The following is a 20549-nucleotide window of genomic DNA, read 5'->3' on the forward strand; positions in this document are numbered from 1 at the left end:
TTTCGGGGCATCATGTTATTCCTCCAAAGAGATATGAAATTTGTTACCTCTCCTCTTATTGCCATCTAGACTATCCCAGTGCTGTTGCCAATTATTACAAAACCATTTCTTGATGTTAGGTAGGAAATCAATACAGGGAATGGGATACATTCTTGGTAGCAGTTCAGATGCAGCATTCTTCGGCAGTAAATCTGCCTTCTCATTCCCAGACACACCTACATGTGCTGGAACCCAACAAAATCGAACCATTATACCTCTCCGACCAATAATAAAAAGCCGTTCTAAAATCTTTAAAACTAGAGGGTTACTAGAATTAAAAACTTCTTATGCTTGAGGGGCACTCCTTGCATCACTAAAAATGGTAAAATTACCGTCCTTCTCCAACACTATTTTCTCAATAGCAGTTAGCATGCCATACAGTTCGGCAGTAAATACGGAAGCTGTTAGAAGAAGTGCACCTCTACAATTAAAACCATTACTATGCACTACAAATCCAACGCCAGAATCAGATTTGGAGCCATCAACTTATACAAAAGTCGATCCCCTATGTTCTGCAACATGTTCCATAAAAAGAGACCTGGTTTCTAAGTCAGTCATATTCTCCTTAACTCCAATAAAATATTTACAAAAAATGCCTCTGGTAATTTCCATGGAGGCATTGATGATACCTTAAATGGAAGCACCTTAGATCTAATTATATCAAGACTGTTTAATAATTGTTTCACCCGAAACCCCTAAGGTTGAGGAAATTTTGGGTGCAACTCAAAGTATGATGGGTGCCTTACAAGGCTTGCAGTCTGAAAGGCTAAAGAGTTATGGAGTCTTTGCAACCTAAACCAATACCGAACAATAGAAGACTTGTGATAAAGGTCAAGAGGTAATTCTCCAGCATCAACAAGGAGACTTGTGGTAGGTGAAGTTCTAAATGCTCCTGTGGACAATCTTATACCAGCATGATGTATTGAATCTAACATATTTAATCAGCTTGGGGTGGCTGAGGAGTATATTTCACATATATAACTAATTTTTTTAAAAATCAAGGACTTTTACAATTTTAAAATAGTACAGTATTGCGGTCTGCCCCCTGGATGTATGGAACAATACTTTTAAAAGATTCAGAGCCTCAAGGCATTTAGCTTTATGCTTTTATGTGAGACACCCATATAAGCCCACAATCAAACATCAAACCAAAAAATTAAGCTTCACTTACACATGGGATACGTTGACCTTTAATGTATATATCCGGGTCTGGATGTACTCCCCGGACACGACAAAAATGGACAATAGTAGTTTTACTTGTCAAGAAATTAAATCCATTAATTTCGGCCCACTGGATAATTTTGTCAATTGCAAGTTGTAGTTTTCTCTAAACCATTGCCATTCTAGCTCTAGCAAGTGATATGGAGAGATCATCCACAAATAATGTTGAGAGAACATCCCGGGGAATGACTGAGGATATCCCATTAATTGCTAGTGCAAACAGAGTTACACTCGGCAAACTACCCTGAGGAACTCCTCCTTCCTGACATTTACTCTCTGATAGAGTTTCCCCCACTCTTACTTGAAAAACTATGTGAAAGAAATGACTAAATAAATATTGGTAGCTCTCCTCTTAATCCCAATTCATGAATTGTTTTAAGTATACCATATCTCCATGTGGTATCATATGCCTTTTCAAGGTCAAAAGAGACTGTCATATGGTGTGCTCTTTGGAAGCAAAGGCTTCAACTAATAGAGAACTCAAGTCGTATCAATGCATCAGTCATTGGGTGTCTTTTTCTGAATCCACATTGAATAGGTTATAAAATACCCTTCTTTTCAAGGTACCAAATCAGTCTAGCATTGACCATCTTCTCCATGATTTAACATAAACAAGATGTCAATGCAATAGGTCGATAGTATACTGCTAAAAACTTATCCTTACAGGTTTAAAAAAGGCTAAAATAATGGCTAGTTCCCAAACACTTGGATAACTATGATCATGCCATGTTCTATTAATAATGCTTAAAATATGACAAATTCGGAGATGATTTGTATTTTTCCTAACCATACAAACCTTAGCTATTTACATTGGGTTTACCTTTTAGCGTAGCTGAAATGGCGAGCCATTAGAATTTAACGAGGGTGTATTAGGGGAGTGGTAGCTAGCTACCCCTCCCCCCCTCACACACCAGTGAACTGCTTCACTTTCACTTAGAGGTAGGACTTGTCTTGGGGGACAGGGCTGGCGGGCAAATATATGTAAGGGTTTGTATGGTTAGGAAAAATACAAATTAACTTTGAATTTGTCATTTCTTCCGTAACCGAAATACAAACCACGCTATTTACATTGGGTGACTTACCCCTTAGGAAGGGTGGAAAGTCCCCAGCCATACTGGCTTTGGCTTTACCCGGGAACTCAGAATCCGAGTGAGTCGCACTCGAGAAAAGGAGTCCCTGCACCTCACAAGTTCCTTGTAGCACCTGCGTCACAGAGTAGTATTACTCGAAGGCGAGGGACGTTGCGATGTATCCGACATCGTGCTGTAGGGCGACGTGACGGGGGAGGGTCTGGATTCAGGTCGAGACGAATGTCCTCGAGTCCGAGCTGAAGAGGTATACTGGTGACTCTCCCCCGTGTCCTTCTTGTATTCCCAACCCGGCTACACGTAAGGACAAACTGCAGCTGTTCCCAAAGATAACCCCTCGATTCCTTTACTGGCAAGGAGGAGAAGGTTTTGGGTCATCTGATACAGAGTGGCGACTCAAAATCTTGAAGGAATTGGACCGAAGAGCCGGGACCCCAAGATTCTGAGTCTAGCCAACAACTCGGGAGCGAACCTGAATGGTGCCTTCCCTCATTCCTTAGAAAGAGCGGAGTCGTACGAGACCAAGAAGATTGCTTACACACTGGCCGCGGCCAGAGTGAGCCGGAGCCCCAAGACGGAATACAATCAGAGGCCTGACGTACTGTAATGGCTCTTGAGAAGATCTCTTAAGGGACTAAAAAGTACGAACCATGCTCCATGTTGGAGGTCTCACTCCGACTGGGGGCAGGGACGTTCGCAGCTTCACATGAGCGAGGAAAGGTCCAGCGGGAAGGAAAAAGTTTATTCCTTTCAGCCTGAAGGCCAGGGAAAGGCTGAGCGACAGGCTTCACTGCCGAGAGCGGAAAGGAGTTTCCTCCCGCCGAAGAGCAAAAAGTTCGTTGTTGCTGGAGAAGAGGCCTCAAGGGAAGAGGTATATCTCCCACAACACCAACCACAGAAGACTCTCCACTTCGCCTGGTAGACCCCAGCGGATGACTATCGCAGATGACGCGACCTCCGCCCCGTGACTGTAGCGGGTTGCCTCTTCTTGAGGAGGAGGCTTAGTGTCTCCAGGCGTGAAGCCGAAGCGATGCCCCGCCTCGTGAAAGATGTTGCAATGTGGTTGTTTGAGTAGCCTGTGCCGTGGGAGAAGCTCTCCCGGGAGTTCCGTCAGGGGAAGCAGAGGGTCCGGAAACCGTTCTGCGTATAGTCACAGTGGAGCTCTCAGGGCCATTGAAAGGTTGACAGACAACCTGGTCTTGTTGAGACCCATTCTCAACAGACAACAAAGGAGGAAAGACGCAGGCGTTGATGTTGTCCCACCATCACCGGAATGCATCTTGCCAAAGAGTCTTGGGGTCTGAGACTGGGGGGAAGAACAGCGGAAGCTTGAAGTTCCAAGCTGTCGCGATCAGGTCCCCAAGGCCAGGACTTGCTGGTTACTAAAGGCCAAAGACCCCCAGGTACACTATCTGCGAGGCTCTGCTCAGATTGTCGGAGAGAACATTCCTCTGCCCGGAATGAGCGAGCCGATAGTGGTATTGAGAGGATCTCAAATCATTTCAGTATCTCTACTGCAAGATGCGAAGGTACTACGGCCCCTAAGCCTGCCTGAATGATGGAGAGGAATCCTTCAGGTCCAGCCCATAGGCCTGAACCGGAACATGCCCCCCCCCCCCCCCCCCCTTTTCTTTGACGAGTCCGAGAACAGCATAAAAAATGTGGGGAAAGGACGAGAATATCTACTCCCATCAAGAGGTTCCATAGGTCAACACCCATTGCAGGTCTAATCGTTCCGCTGGTCCCATAGGGGCCAGAAAGTCCAGTTAATCGTTGCTTTGAAACCACCGGAACTTGGGCCACCCCACAGGGAACTTATCCTGAGGCGACCGTTCGGGACTTTAGACGGGTCAATGCGGAAAAGAGACCTAGGAAACGTTCCAAGGTAGGGCTGAAAGCTCTGCTTGACTGAGAACAGGTACTGCGACTCTCCTCAGCCTTGCCACAGTCAACTGAAGGGAAGGCTCGGAGGAGGAGGCAACAGCATCTGGCGTCCCTAGGGGGTCACCCATCCAAGTACCGACCAGACCCGACGTTGCTTAACCTCGCTGGACGGACGAGAAGCGGGGTTTCCAACATGGTAAGGCCGTTGACTCAATATCATGGCTAGATACTCCAGATGTTGAGGCAGAAGTAGAGAAGGCTCCTTGCAAATTACCATGATCCCTCACTCATGGTAAGGATCTGGAAGCTTGTCCCGGCGTTGAAGAAGGTCGAACCCAAGCCTACTGGAGTTGACCAGACCTCCAAAAGGCGAAGGAGGCGAAAGCCTGCTCCTGAGCAGCCATGAGGAAAGCAGGGAGAGTTCTCTTGGGAAAAACCTGCGATGCTACGGCGGGATCACCACACCGCATCTTAAGCAGGAACACCTGTAGTCTAGGCTGAATTCCAAGAGCTTCCTGGAAGATGGATGGAATGGAAACAAAGTACCCGTCCTTCCGATCCAGGGCCTAAGGAGTCCTGCCGCCTTGTTACCAGTCTGATCGATTCTGCTGTTCCACGCTGGACGAAGTTTGTTCGACAAACTTGATCAGAGCTGAGAGGTCAACTACGGAATTCCCGTCTCAGATGCTTTCCTACGAGAAAGGATCGACTGAAGAAGCCGGGGGGTCATCAGGAAGCTGTTATCCGGATGAGTAACCTTAGGCATCCTCCCAGCGTGAGACCTGCAAGGGGGGGTTGCCAATCCTAGAGTTCGTGAACTCTGCCGCTCTCTCTACGATTATGCCCCCCCGGGAGAGCCTCCCGTGCTACCTGATCCTGACAGGAGGGGACTGCTATTGGACACCTTGTCTTAGCTGCCGTAACCGGTCCGATAACTTTGGCCGACGAGGCTGAAAGAAAGAGGCGCTGGAGGCCTGCAGGGTCTGGAAGAAAGCGCCGTAGAGGAGTGAAAATGGAAGTCGACTTCCTCCGCACAACCGCTGTCTATGTCTCTGTCCTTGGGCACAAACAAGCTCTTCCCAAGGATGGAAGGGTGTCTGAGTTTGTCGACATCCACGGAATTACACCATGGTGGCCTAACTGCCGAGGGCTCCACGGAGATATCGTACACTACACACATAAGCACAAACTCTGAAAAGGAAACTTACTGATTTCTATACTCAAATATATACATAAACATGAAAAAATGTTTACATATATATTGAGTAAAAGAAAGGTAAGTGATTAAGAAAAGACAAAACAAACCATGGCTGCCAGCGAGGACAAAGACAGACATCTGTCCATGTCCGAGCCAAAAGTGAAAGTGAAGCAGTTCACCGGTGTGTGAGGGGGGGAGGGGTAGCTAGATACCACTCCCCTACCCCCCTGCTAACTAGCGCGGGGGTAATACACCCTCGTTAAATTCTAATGGCTCGCCATTTCAGCTACGCTAAAAGGTAAACCCAATGTAAATAGCGTGGTTTGTATTTCGGTTACGGAACAAAAATAACTTTGTATTAAAATGTAAATGTTTAATCATTACATATGGAATTCTATCGGGTCAAGGGGCTGTATCGTTATAATTAGCAAGTGCAGAATCAAATTCTCTTTCAGTAAAAGAAGAATTATACGACTAACTTCTTGTTGCAAAATTTAAAATTTTCTTTCCTTCAATGCTCCTATACTGGTGACCAGGAGCTCCTTCACACTTACATGATACATTTGAAAAATGATCAACCAAGCCATTGCTATCATCATTTGCTTCAGTCACATACTGACCGTTCACCTTCAACACTGGTGGTGGGTTTGGGGTAAATTTGCTGGCAATCTTTTTTATTTTCCTCCATACAGAAGATGGTGTGTTCTACTGTTGACTGAGGAAACAAAAGATTCCCAAGATTGGCGCCTGGCTTCTTTCATGGCACGACGGAACTGTGCTCTACACTTTTTGAATGTCATCAAATTTTCCTCAGTACGGCGTCTACACAATCTAGTCGGAGATTTTCTGGTGGCTCTGAGCAAGACAGTTAAATTCCGGAGACCACCACAGGACTGGTCGTCGTTTGAATAATCACGTGGTTTTGGGAATCAAATTGACTCCTGCTGTATGGAGAGTACCATTCAGTAGGTCTATGGAATCATCAATACTTTCAAATTGTTCTGCACTCCCCTTGATCTTAAAATAATTTCCTATACTCCCTTGTGACTGAGCAATAAGCCACTTTGGTGGTTTTGGCTTTCTCTGAGAGAGTTCAACTACCTCTATACCTTTATAAATCCAATCTGCAGGTTTGTATATATCTAGATCCTTAGGTACCTGATCGCAAAGAGCACCCTTGATGTTCAAATTATTGATTTTAGTATTCATAATATTACTGATTGCATTGAATGCTTCATCATGGTTATCAAATGATATCCATGAATCCCATTTGTAGCCTTCAAGCCTCATTCTAATTTCTTTGATATAACCATAACATTAAAATGATTTATACAACACATCATAATTAGTTTCTATGGGAATCTGAGTGACATGAAGGATTCGCATATTCTCCATGTCACCCAAATTACTTTGTTTTTGAGCATTAGTAGAATGGTCCTTTAAGAGTTTCCAGGTCATCAACAGAGGGGTTAGTTTTTAAAGAAGAAGAAAGCAGAGTTATTCAGTCCTCCTATCCCAAGTGGCCCAACACGAGAAGAGGCTTCAGTGAGGACCAGTCCTCTATTAGAGAAGGGCTGCCTCTCTTTAGGTGGGCGTACACTGGTCAGTGGGGGTAGTTAGCCCCTTCCACCAACGACTCCAATGCCTGGCGTCACCCATTACCCACAAATATTGGCGACTCAAAACCGGATCACTGGAGCCCGACTCTTAACAGACTTGGTCTGTACCCAATGGAGTCTGCCAGAGGGTGATGGCGTCTAAATTTTTACAGGTTGAAATGGTATGCCATCCATCCCACCCTGTGCCAAATCCAAAGAAGCAGTCAAAACCAAAGTCATACAAGCCAAAGTTGTCAAGTTTATGCCCCAGAGGAAGAGATGGGAGAATAAAAGAAGTAATCAAAAGAAAGGAGAGAAATTGCTGACTAATTTAGTTGGATCAACAATTGGGCATCAAGGTCCAGTGGGAAAGCAGTTTCCACCGTTCATTAGATCCAGCTGCTAATCCCTAAGCCCCCCAACCTCGTCAATGCTTCAGCATCTAGGGGGGGGGGGGGTACAGACGCTATGGCACTACCCAAGACTAGAGAACAATGGTTTGATTTTGGAGTGTTCTTCTCCTAAAAGAGTTCCTTACCATAGCCAAAAAGTCTCTTTTACCCTTACCAAGAAGAAAATGGCCACTGAATAATTACAATGCAGTAGTTAACCCCTTGGGTGAGAATTGTTTGGTAATCTCAGTGTTGTCAGATGTATGAGGACAGAGGAGAATCTGTTAAGAATAGGCTAGACTATTCGGCAAAAGGAAAATGAACCGAAATCAGAGAGAAAGATCCAATGTAGTACTGTCTGGCCAGTCAAGGACCCCATAACTCTCTGACGGTAGTATCTCAACGGTGCCATGGCCAACCTACTACCTTACATATTGCATAAGATTTTTCAAAATTCTGACCTCTACATTCAGATCTTCTCAGACAGTACCATCCTGTTTGTAATGCTAGGTATGCAGTTAATTCTAATAGTACTGTCTTCTCTATTAGGAGGCTCAGTACTAAACAGTATTCTATAAGTTTTAATCCAGCTGTGACCAAGTTGTGGAATGATCTTCCTAATCGGGTAGCTGAATCGATTGAAATTCAAATGTTCAAACTTGCAGCAAATTTTTTTATGTTGAACAGGCTGATATGTCTTTTTATAGTTTCTATATAGTTTTAATGTTATTACTATTCGTAAAATATCTTATTTTAATTGTTCATTACTTTTCATATAGTTTATTTACTTCTTTATTTCCTTTCCTCACTGAGCTATTTTCTTATGTTGGAGCCCTTGGGCTTTTCAAACAAAGGTTGTTGGTTAGTAAGTAATAATAATAATTTGCAACATGCACTATTCTTGGCTAGACCTCTATTAAAGGATTCAGCAACCTCAGATCTACATTCAGATGGAAATGAGGCAAAGAGTGTTGCACTATCTGCATGCACAAGAAGCTTGTTTTCTAGGCCAAACCACATATCGTGTGTATATAGTATGAAAATTAACAGGCCAAGAACACTACCCTGAGTAACACCAGATATCCCATTCCTAGAATCACTATGGGGTATTAACACCTCTTTCAAATCTATTACTTAAAAAATCAATACAGTAATGATGCTAAAAAGACCTACCTACTCACAACTGTTTAGTTTGAAAACAAGGATCTTATGATTAGCACAGTCAAAGGCAGCACTAAAATAAAGGCCAATCATAAGAACTTCTTGACCACAATCAAATCGGCATCACATGATCCAAAGCCTTTGAGAAAGCCAAATTGTAAACTAGGGAATGGCATACCTATTTAGACGTTTTGTTAATAGGCATTCAAAATCTTTAGATAATATGGGAGTTATGGAAATAGGGCAGTAATCCGCAAGGTTAGAGTTACCACAAAAATATTCACCATTTAGCAATAAAAGAACCTCCTCTTGCTAACTTGCAGAAAATAACAGACAACTTAATAACCAAGAATTCAGCAGGTTAAGTAAAAAAAAAAAATGAAAAATATAATTTGGGTCAACAACTCCATAAGATTGCACGAAGATGCAAAGGAGCGAGGTCAGTTTAAAATTATCGGGCGGCGAGAGTACTTACCGCGAACCCGCAAATGTGTGATTTATTATCAATAGGTTATACGGTTCTCCGTGTTGCAAACTAGCAAAATCGTGAAGAATGAACCCTTGAAAAGCAAGGGCTGACTGTATTACCCCCTACTTTTCAGTTAATCTTACTCCTGGTGTCTAAGACATTCCTATTTAACCCCGCAAAACTAATCAAACTTCAGTAGTTCATTTTGAAGTAATAAATTACAATGTGATTTAAACTATTCCTGGCTTTATGTAAAATAAACGTATACCAACCAATTGCCACAATGTTGTCTTTATGTGTATGGAGGAATGCTATTCATTCACATTCCCTTGTCTTTGAAGTTATGTCTGCTGTTAATTTACTGCCTTGATTAGTAATCCAAATGTCAAGTTAAAGTTTGATAACACCTTTGCCTTCATGAGTTGGTTGTGTTTTGCTCAGAGTAATCCAATATAAAATAAGAACACTAGGCTAACTTCTTAACGTTTTGCATAGTAGTTCTATTTTCTTCTTACATTATATTAGCTAATGGAAAGGCAGTATGTGATCGTTTCCAACTTTTCTTATACAGTACATTTTTATGGTGAGAATATTTAATTAAAATTATTTCAATATAACTTCATGAAGCTATACAGTAGATGGTGATGAGCATGGCTCAATATCTTATCATGAATATTTTTCTCAGCTTCTAGATACAATACAGTAATGTAAGTTTTCCAAATGAGTTTCTTGCCTAGAGGCATAAAGTATATGAAAATCACAAATTTCAAGTAATTTGTATTTTTCCTAACATTCTTACCGAGAATTACTTTCTTAGGAGTTACCTGGAATCTCCTCTCAACCGATAAGAGTTTTGTGTAGTCTACTCTACTTCCGTTTTCTGTGGGGACTAACCCAGGCGTAAGGAGAACGTGCCCTGAGGGTAGTCCTGAGCTAGATCGGCGTTAGCTTGGGTCTCGCTCGTCAGTAAGTTCTTAGGATGGTACAAAAGGTTCTTCAAGGGCAAAAAGGCACTCGGAGAAGGTAGGGAGGGCCATTACCCGAAAGTAGTTCTCGGTAAGTATGTTAGGAAAAATACAAATTACTTAAAATTTGTGATTTGTTCCAACACAGAGACTTACCTCGAACTACTTTCTTAGGAGACTTACACTAAATTTAGGAGGTGAGAGTGTCTTCCTGAACTTCAGACCAAGCTAACCGGACGTCCAGTAACCTAGATGTGAACTAGGTTGCAAAATATAACGGAAAACGAAAGGTAGGGAAAACTACACAAAGATCTCATGTTAGTGTCTAAGTACTCACCCTTTAAAAAATTCCATGATGCTGAGTCCTGTGACGAAGTTGTAGAGACGTGTCTTCTTTGGTTTGTATGTGGGGTTATCTCCAAGCAGGGATAGGAAAACGGGGACTAGGGTGAAAAGGAACGAACCTGTCTCTCTTGGTTTTGTTATCCGCGATTGTACCTGGGGCTTCACCGTTAAATCGCTTGGAGCGCGGAGATAACTGTCCAAATAGAAAAACCGTCTAAAGACCTCCTCAAGTAATCCTTGAGATAATGTGCTGTGAAGGTCGACAGAGTCGACCAGGTGCCTGCTCGAAGGATCTGGCCCACCGCCATGTTCCTCTCAAAAGCTAGAGAAGTACTTAGACCCCTAATGTCATGGGGCCTGGGAGTAGCTGGCAGGGGCAGTCCCTCCTCATTATAGGCTCTGACAATAACCCGTCTCAGCTAAAAGGAGATGGTATTCTTAGATACCTGCTTTTTCGTAACACCCGTGGAGACAAAAAGATTTTTGATACCAGGGCGGAAAGGGACAGTCCTCGCAAGGTACTTTCTAACGGCACGGACGGGGCACAACTTCAAATATTCTGGATTCCCTGTCTTAGGAATGGCCGGCATTGAAAATCCCTGGAACTTCGGATCCCAGACCGCTGGATTCTGAGTCTTTGCCACGAAAGAAGGGACGAACTTGAGGGAGATTTCCCTCCACCCCTTCGAATGAGAGATGTCGTAAGACAACCCATGGATCTCTCCTACTCTCTTAGCAGAGGCCAAGGCCAACAAGAAGACCGTCTTGAGAGTGAGATCCTTGCCTACTATATCCTTCAGGGGTTCGAACGGGGGACCACTTAACATTTTCAATACCCTTGCCAAGTCCCACTGCGGCACCCTGGAGGCCTGCGGAGGGCAAGCTTGTTCGAAGCTCCTGATGAGCATAGAAATGTGCCTAGAGGTGCCCAAGTCGATGCCCTTCAGTAGGAAGACTTGGCCCAAGGCTGCACGGACCCCTTTGATAGCCGGAATTGACATGCCCACTTCGTCTCTGAGATGCACTAGAAAATCCGCGATATCTGGGACCGAAGCTTTGAGAGGCTTGATGTTCTTTGAGGCACACCATTTCGTAAAAGTGGCCCATTTTGCTTGGTAGACCGCTGCTGAAGACCGTCTCAGATAACGTGACATCTTTTCTGCAGTTCCTATTGAATATCCTTCCTTCCTCAGGAGCCGCTTGATAGTCTCCAGGCGTGAAGGCGTAGAGACTGAGGATTGTCGTGGAACCTTAGAAAGTGTGGCTGCTGTAGAAGATCTGGCCTGTCGGGTAGAGGCCACGGAGGAAGACATGCCAGGTCCCTTAGATCCGCGAACCACTCCCTCTCCGGCCACCAGGGCGCTACCAAAGTCATCTTCAAGTTTCGGGGCGTCCGTACTCTGTTGAGCATTTGCCTGATCAATGTGAAGGGGGGAAAAGCGTAAACATCGAGCTTGTCCCATTTGTGTTGAAAAGCATCTTCCAAGCCCGCCTTTGGGTCTGGGACAGGAGAAAAAAACACGGGGAGTTGTGCGTTCAGCCTGGTTGCAAAGAGATCCATCACCGGCGATCCCCATTTTTGAATGATGAGTCTGGCTACTTCTGGGAGGAGGGACCACTCTGTTCCCACTACTTGTCCCATCCTGCTGAGGCCGTCGGCTAGGACGTTCTTTTTTCCTGGAATGAACCTTGCTGAAATCACTATCTGGTTCGACTCTGCCCAATCCAGGATCTCCAGCGCGAGATCGCACAACTCCTTCGATTTTAGACCTCCGTGTTTCTTTGTGTACATGACTACCGTGGCGTTGTCGCACATCAACGCCACCGTGTTTCCCCTTAAAAGATCGACGAACTGTAGGCAAGCTTCTCGGACCGCCTTCAACTCCAGGACGTTGATGTGTTGCCCTTTCTCCTCGTCCGTCCAGGTTCCTCTCGTTGTCTCGTTGAGGAGATGTGCCCCCCACACCTCTTTGGAGGCGTCTGTGAACAGAAGCATCTCGGGAGGCTCGGTTGCGAAGGGCATCCCCTTGAGAGTATTCGACCGACACTGCCACCACTCCAGGGAGGGTAGTGTCTCCGGCAGGACGGGGATTAATTTGTAGGGAGAGTCTACTTGGTTCCAGAGACCCTTCAGGTTCCATTGGATGCTCCTGAGCCTGAGCCTCCCTTGGGGAACGAGTTTCTCTAACGACACTAGATGCCCTATCAGCCTTTGCCAGTCTTTGGCTCTTCTGGGTTGTCTCGAAAGAAAAGGCAGGAGGATCCGTTCCAGGTTGTTCACCCGGTCCTCCGACGGAAAGGCCTTCACTAGTCGGGAGTCCAGTGTCATCCCCAAGTAGGTCATCCTGGTGAAGGGCGACAGATTTGATTTTTCCTGGTTGATCGTGATACCCAGATCCTTGCAGAATTGAAGTAGCTTTACACCTTGCTCCTTCAAAACTCCCTCTGAGGAGGAAAGGAGCAACCAGTCGTCCAGGTATCGAATGAGGCGAATACCCCTCTCGTGAGCCCACACCGAAACTGTCGTGAAGACTCTCGTGAATACCTGGGGAGCTGTTGACAAACCGAAGCAGAGAGTCTTGAACTGTAGGATCTGGGCACCCCACTTCACCCAGAGAAACTTCCTGCTTGAGGGGTGGACCGGGATTTGAAAGTAAGCGTCCTTGAGGTCTATGGTCATCATGTAGTCCCCTTCCCTCAAGGACTGCAAGACCGACTTCGGGGTGTCCATTTTGAAGTCCGTCTTGCAAACAAACTTGTTGAGGGCTGACAGGTCTATCACCAGTCTCCATCCCCCTGTCGCCTTTTCCACCAGAAAAAGTCGGCTGTAGAAGCCTGGGCCCGGATGTAGGACCACTTCCGTTGCACCTTTCTCCATCATAGTGGAAACTTCTTCCTGAAGGGCTGCCCTCTTCAATGGGTCCTTGGGTGCCAGCCACTCTGCCAGACTGGCTGGAATCAAAGGTGGAGGCTTAAAAACGGGAGTCTGTACCCTTCTTTCAATACGGATACTGTCCAGGGCTCCGCACCGTGAAACCTCCATGCTTGCCAATATTGTCTGAGGCATACCCCAACCTGAGGTTTGGGCAGGAGTAGGGGGCCTCCCACTCTATCTCCTCCTGGAGGAGCGGCCTGAACGCCCTCTCCTGGACGCTGAGTATGCCGTCCTAAAAGAGGCAGACGCTGCTGGGGCTCTCTACGGGGGGGCTGTGGTGGTTGAGCCCAAGAGGTAGATGGGGCGTCTCTCCTCGTCAGGCTAGGAGAGGCATGAGAAGTAGAGGGGCCATCCGACGTTGACCTCCTGTAAGCGGGCCTCCTCACGGGGTGGGGTCTGGGTGTGCTCACATCCTTCCTTCTCGAGACCTTTCCAAGAGCTCCTCCAACTGTTTCAACGGAAACAGGGGGTCACCCCACACAGGTAGGCTCCTCAAAGCCCTTGCTTCTCTGTCAGGGATCTTCTGGGAAAGCTTGGCTAAGATCGTATCCCTTTTCCGAAGTACCCAGTTGGCCGACAGGGCAAGAGACTGATAAGTTAGGAACTTTAAGGTCTTTCCCCCGGAGATGATGAGTTCCTTCAGGAGGTCTTGTTTCGCCGGGTCTGTCAAGTCGTAGGTGGCTTGCACACCTACCAAAGTGGAGGCCCACCAGTCCAACCAGGAGGCAACGTGGACCAAGTCTATGGACATTTCCTCCATCATTGCAGCCTCCGACTGTGAAAAACAAATCGGGGCTGATGCGGCTCTGTCCTCTGGGGCACCCTGGCTCAATACTTCTAGGGAAGACTTATTTTGCAGGCTCCCGGTCGCTGACCTTCTGGGACATGAAACTTACTCTGGGACCCGAGTCCCTGTAGTAGCTTTGAGGAACTCTGTGACTTGGGGGCTTCGGCATTGCCCGCCACAATCTTGTCTACGTGGGCATGGCCCAGGACCAAATCCCTGGCCACAGTTAGCGCCATGGAGGGTTTCTTCTGCACGGGGGCCTCCATCACCCGATTTAGGCTGGACCGCCAGGAGTCCTCGTGGGCTGGAATAGGTTCTTCGATCCGGTGATGTCTGCGTATAAGGCCCATCACCCTTCGATATGCTGAGTCCTCGGTTGGGGAACCTTCCCTGTTGCCAGCAACACCCTCTGCCTGATTCCAAGGTGCCGGGTCAACGGGCACTCCCATCAGTCGTTGTGGCTCGAACTCGACGAGCACCTCCTTGCGGTGGTAACGGTCTGCGCCGATGGGAACTTCCGCACTAGGCCCGGGTGTCAGGACGGGGATCGCCGTGTTGGCGAGGACTACCGTCCGTAAAATGTCTTTGGACGACGAGGACGCGGCTTCCGTGGGCTGGCCCAACGGAGGAAGCCGTTCCTGCGAGTCCAAGGGCCGAGTCAGCTGTGCTGACCCGACCAGGCTGCCCGTCTGAAAGCGCGGCTCCCTCCTCTGGGTGGGTTGAGCCAAAAGCTTCGCGGCCTTACGCCTACCTGAAGAGGCCTTCTCGCTCTGTTCCTTGCGAGGGTCATACTTATGGCTGGCCGAGGTCCTCCGTGGAGAATAGTCTCTGGACCGGCGGCATGGAGAACGCTGAAACTCGTCGAAGTCCCCGACCCTCCTGCGGGGAACGAAGACCCATTCACCATTGGGGGACCTACTCTTCCTTTATTTCCTCCTCGGTGACCTGGATCGTCTCCTACTATACCTTGAGCGGGACCTTGAGCGGAAGCGCCTGCTCCTGGATCTCTCCCTCCTCCGCCGGCGCCTCCTCCTCGCTTCACCCTCCGAAGAGACCGAAGAGCCGGCCTCGAAGATCCCAACGATACTGCATAACCTGACCGACGGACGGGAGCGGGGGCAACGGAGGTCTTCGCGAACTGTTGAGTTCCAGAGGTCGAGAGTTGTAAAAAGAGTCAGGAACCGCCGTCAGAGGAGCTGGAAAGGTCAGCCGCACCACGCTGGGGAACCAGGAATCTAGGCCATCCTCCATCCGCAACGGGGACCTACCTGGTGTTTTCGGGAGCTTCCACCCGAAGGGCTCCCCTACCGTCGAGTCCATCCTATCCTGGACGCCATCAGCTGCTGAAGTACCTGAAACACAGGCCCAAGACACGGGCGAAGAGACAGGAACAGTGTTACTCCACATGGGGTCATCGGAGGAGACGTGCCCTCCAATCACAAGGGCAGTGTCTCCAAGACCCCCAGACAAAGCACTATCAGGCCCCCCACTAGCCTGTGACGATTCAGCAACCCCCATATCATGTATATTAGACTCTTGGGGAAGAGCCATCGGCACCTTCCCCACAACGGACTTGCCTCGTCCCCTACCCTGGGTAGGGGAAGAAGGGACAGAAACCACGTCCGACCTTACACCTGGCGACGGCAATGGCGAAGAGATGCTCGCCTTCCTGGGGGATCGTTTAGAGGATTTTTTCTTCTTTGTGTTATAACCCACCCACTGGATTTCATTGCAGCTAACACACTCTGAGCACGTATCCGTCGGCGAACACACACTACCCCTACAGGAAGAGCAAAGGGAATGGGGGTCCACCTCCGGCTTGGATAGGAACGCTCCACACGACTTCCCGGCTCTAGGCCCAGGACAACGGCGAGTCTGCACCATCACAACACAACCACAAGACACAGGCACGAAGGGAAGGGATAAGGAAAACACTTGGGAAGCACAAGGGAAATACGCAAACACGAGAGAACACAAGGGAGAGCACAGAGACACCACGCGGTAACCACGTGGGACACACGAGTCGGGGACACAAAGGGTCGCAAGAGAATGGAGAGCGGCGTGATGGTATCACGACGCGACCAGAGAACTTACTGACGAGCGAGACCCAAGCTAACGCCGACCTAGCTCAGGACTACCCTCAGGGCACGTTCTCCTTACGCCTGGGTTAGTCCCCACAGAAAACGGAAGTAGGGTAGACTACACAAAACTCTGGTCGGTTGAGAGGAGATTCCAGGTAACTCCTAAGAAAGTAGTTCGAGGTAAGTCTTTGTGTCGGAACAAACTTATTTTGGTAAGATCTCCAAATAAGTTGAAGCAAATTTTTACATTTTCTGTTTCAACTCATCTCTAACTGTTAACCAAGATGACATATGGAAATATTCATGCCAGCAGTTAACGGAGTTTTAAATTGTAATGTTATCAAAGACTTTAATATACCAAGTGGTAGGTTAGTCAGTATATAAGTACCATATGACCTGCTGCTTGCCACCACAACCAAAGACATCCTCATTGATATAAAACTGCAAATGGAAGGAAGATGACCTAGTATAGGCTAAAACTGTCTAATAGCCATCTTTGACACTTCAAACTTGCCAACTCATAAGCCTACCAAAGTTCTACTATATTTAGGGTTGCTCGATGTAGGCTCACCATGTGTCCTCTATTGCGTAGAGGGTATCGAAAGGACTTCAGACCAGTTTATTTTGTCAAATTACAATTTTTCTTGCAAAGACCCTGACATATTAGAAACAAGCCTAAGAATATTCCTGGTCATCAATAATTGGCAAGAGCAGTACCTTAGAGGCCATTACAGTAGTTCTTTTTTGAAAAAGACAAAATCGTCAGTAGTGGCAGCTAAGGGCAAGAATATGATGCCGAGTAGGGCTTTGATTCTGCACGTCAGAATGGTGTTTTACCTCTTCACAATTAACCTGTTCCTGTAAAAGTTAGTCAAGGAGTTATCAGAAGAGCTGAAAAATACAGCAACAAGGGCTGCAAAAACTAACAAAGTAACCTAAGGAAACCTTGGACTCAATCTATTTCTTTACAACAGAGGATAGTTACTAGTGACCAAAAAACCAAGGTGAAAGTCAAGGAGAGCCAAGATCCCCTTTAATATCCAACAAGGACACCATGAGAGACAGCCTTCATGGTTTTATCTCATGTTTTCATCACAATTGACAAGATCAATATTTTTTCTAAAATAAAAACATTATACAAGTAAGTGTTAATGGTAGTGAGGAGTACATAAATTGTTTGAGAGGCATCCTTCCTCCCAGAAAACCACTGATCTTTTTGGTAAATTGTTACTTATTTTCATTCTAGTGATGAGAGAGTATATATAAAACTAAAACTCTGACATAGTAATATTTTTTTCCAAGGAAACTAATTATGGTACATATTTCAATAGATTACCCAAGTTTCATAGTCATTCTGAGGACTGTTCTTTTCTAGATTTAAATGGAATATATACTGTAGTTGAGAATACATCCACCCAAGGTATATAGGAAATCCTAAATATGAAACTGAAATATTAGCTATTATGAAGAAAATTACAATAGTTAGGGAAATCATCTCTCTGGGTTGTGATTGATTGATTGATTTAAAGTTTTCAGGCATCCTGACATCTAAGGTCCTGGGTTGTGAATAAGTGTGTCAGGCTATTATTGGCAAACTTCTCATCTCCACTAACCCGTTCCCAAAATTTATTCAATACTACAAATACATCCTGTTAGAAAACAAAAATTGTTAAATAAGGAACCTCAACTGGGTGTAAAAACTAACACTGGCATATATTTTTAGAAAAAAAAGAAAAGATACTCACTGGACTCAAACTACCATGGGATATAATCCCTCTATACTGAGTAAATTCTTCACTTGGTAATGGAGCTGTAGGCCTTCCATGATCCCAAGGTTGTGCCTAGAAAAGAAAATGGCAGTTGTTTTAATATGTATTTGAATGATTATAATATAACTATTTTCATATTATAATTTTAGCATAGCTATTAATGTTATTAGTATTATACTGTATTAAAAATAGGGCAAAAAGAATGAATCAATAAGGTAGGTTTGCATGGCACTGCACTACTTGTGTCTTTTTGTCTTCCTGCTATCTCTTTTCCCCTTTTCGAGTTTTACATATATGGTATGAGAAAAATATTTTCATAGAAGACCACTACAATCCTTCACCTCACCACTAAACATTAATGTAAGTTTTTAGACAAGGCAATGCATAACAATGGAATAGGAATATTCTGCACTTTGAATGTTGGGATTATACGTTAAATTTCTTTACAGGGTCTGATAGCCTGTACCAACATTACTTTAGGTGAAAATGAAATGGCCTCATTTCCACTCGGGTATGAGGCAAAAAAATTTCTATGGAAGACATCAATCGTTAGGAGAGCTAACCACTTCTAGGAAATTTTTGGATGACCGTCTATGAAAGAAAACTTGAGGAAGGAGTTCACTCTCTTCCCTTAGAGAAAGCACAGACTGGTTCCAGATTATTAGAATCCTTAATAAATTTTGCTTTCAAAACTCCTGAAAGAGTTCATCAGGACTAGCCACTTATCTAAGTATAGAAGAATCTGGACACTTCTACAAAGCAAAGCCATCAGGTGACTGGAGACAGCACACACGTGAATACTTGAAGGCCCGTGCTGCGCCCAAAACAAAGGCACATGAACTGAAAAGTCTTTTCCTTGAACACAAACCTCAAAAACATTCTTAACTCATGATGTAAAGGGGCATGAAGATGAGCATCGGAAAGATTTACTGTGAAAATTCAGTTGTTCTTTTGAATTGAAGTTAGAATAAACAACATTGTTGCTGGTAAAGCATGTAATCTTACAAGACTAGTTCAGTCTAGGTACATCCAGAACTGGTCTCCATCACCCTTGCAACTTGAGAATCACAAACAACCTGTTATAAAGCCATAGTGAAATTGTTTTCACCTCTTAGATGGTTTTTTTTGCCTAACAGAGGATCAAATGATGGAGCCAAAAAATTCCTGCCTTTTATGTCCTTATCACTAACTTACTAAAATAAAAACACAACTGTTCTCTATAGCTGATTATTCAGTCAGACAAAGCATTGATTTTTTCACTGGCTCTAAAAACTTGAAATTATACTTCAACATTTTTTTTCCACTTAATAAACCTACTCTAAAATCTTCACTAGAAGATTACAGATAACACCTAAAGAGGAATTTGCAAAATAAAATTTCTATAATCCTTCTCAAACCTTCTGAATGGTACATAACTCATGCCGGAGCCATCTTATCAACAGGCAATGAGACTGTTACCAATGAGTGGACCTTCAAGGTTCATTTGTTGGTCTGGAGGGCCTACCTCCCAGAGCTAAGGAGACCCAAGCCTTCTTTAGGTCAAACTCATCATCGGCAGTCTACACAGCAACAATCAAGAAAACCTGCTGCAGACTCCTCAGGAACCAAGCCAGGAACGTTCCTGGCTGGGTTTCTAGATGATGTAAAAAGATAAAAGAAAAAGGCTTAGGACACTCCTCCTCCTTCAAGGTTTATGCTTGCCATTGCACAGGAGGCTACAACTTGCACCCAGCACATCGGGATGACTGAGAACATACATGCCCCCTGCAAGATGAACAAGAGTGTGTGGACCAACGGCCAGTTTCACTATAAACTGGTTGCAGCATCCACCACATCCCCAGTAAGTGGGGATCTCTTGCTTCACATCCATTACATACAACAGCAGCTAGCATCTAATTTCTACAAAAAGAATAAAAGATCTAAGCCTTTGGTTAGATTGCAATAGTACATGTACTTATTGTGGCTGAAAGCTTCCAACAGGTAGGGGTCTACAGTATTCCTTCGTCGATTGCTGATACAGTAATTGGTTCCAGGCCACACAGCGATAGGTGAAAATTCGCAAAGTAGCCACGTTCTATTCATTTTATTATTCATTAATATATCAAACCCTTATAAATTTCCCCCATACTAATATTAAACCACCCTCTATTTGTATTGTCTTTTCCCATACTCTTATATAGTATTCAAAGAGGAAATACTTTAATATTTATGAAAATCAATCAACTCCCAGGATACAAATCTCTATTCTCTCATTGGTTGACTCCTGCCTGTCAGCCAAAAATGTGGCGTGCAAAATCTCAAATGAGTGAGAGTGCTATTTGGTTACTCGCTGTTTCTATCAGAAATTAGACTTTTTCTTATCTCACAGGTTTGCACAATTTACCAGAACATATGCAAGATTACAAACATATATATAAAAAACCCGCAATGTACTGAGGCCACGATACATGAGCCACAATGTGGCAAGGGAATACTGTATTTGCCCGCATGCACCACCTGTCGTTACCTACCGTGTTATTGAATTCAGCGACCATTCCAGTTTTGCTGAAGACTTATCCCTATTATAAAGGACAAGGTTTGTACATATACAAGAACAAAGGGTGTTGAGAGATAAAAG

The 20549-nt window shown here is 45.1% G+C and overlaps 1 protein-coding gene and 1 pseudogene across 9 annotated transcripts in view; both read right to left on the minus strand.

Annotated features, from left to right (window-relative positions):
- The window catches only part of LOC137645976 (protein bric-a-brac 1-like), a 93149-nt gene that overhangs the window by 21674 nt on the left and 50926 nt on the right, over positions 1-20549 (minus strand). For 8 of the 9 annotated variants that reach the window (XM_068379071.1, XM_068379076.1, XM_068379077.1 and 5 more), the window contains exon 5: positions 17909-18004. In XM_068379071.1, the coding sequence (XP_068235172.1) occupies positions 17909-18004 (96 nt within the window). Of the gene's footprint in view, positions 1-16846; positions 17022-17908; positions 18005-20549 lie in introns of those variants that run through there. The other variant, XM_068379078.1, reaches the window with a different exon arrangement.
- LOC137646184 (5S ribosomal RNA) lies at positions 4324-4442 on the minus strand (annotated as a pseudogene).

The sequence above is a fragment of the Palaemon carinicauda genome, chromosome 8 (assembly GCF_036898095.1).
Source record: "Palaemon carinicauda isolate YSFRI2023 chromosome 8, ASM3689809v2, whole genome shotgun sequence".
Lineage (NCBI taxonomy): Eukaryota > Metazoa > Arthropoda > Malacostraca > Decapoda > Palaemonidae > Palaemon > Palaemon carinicauda.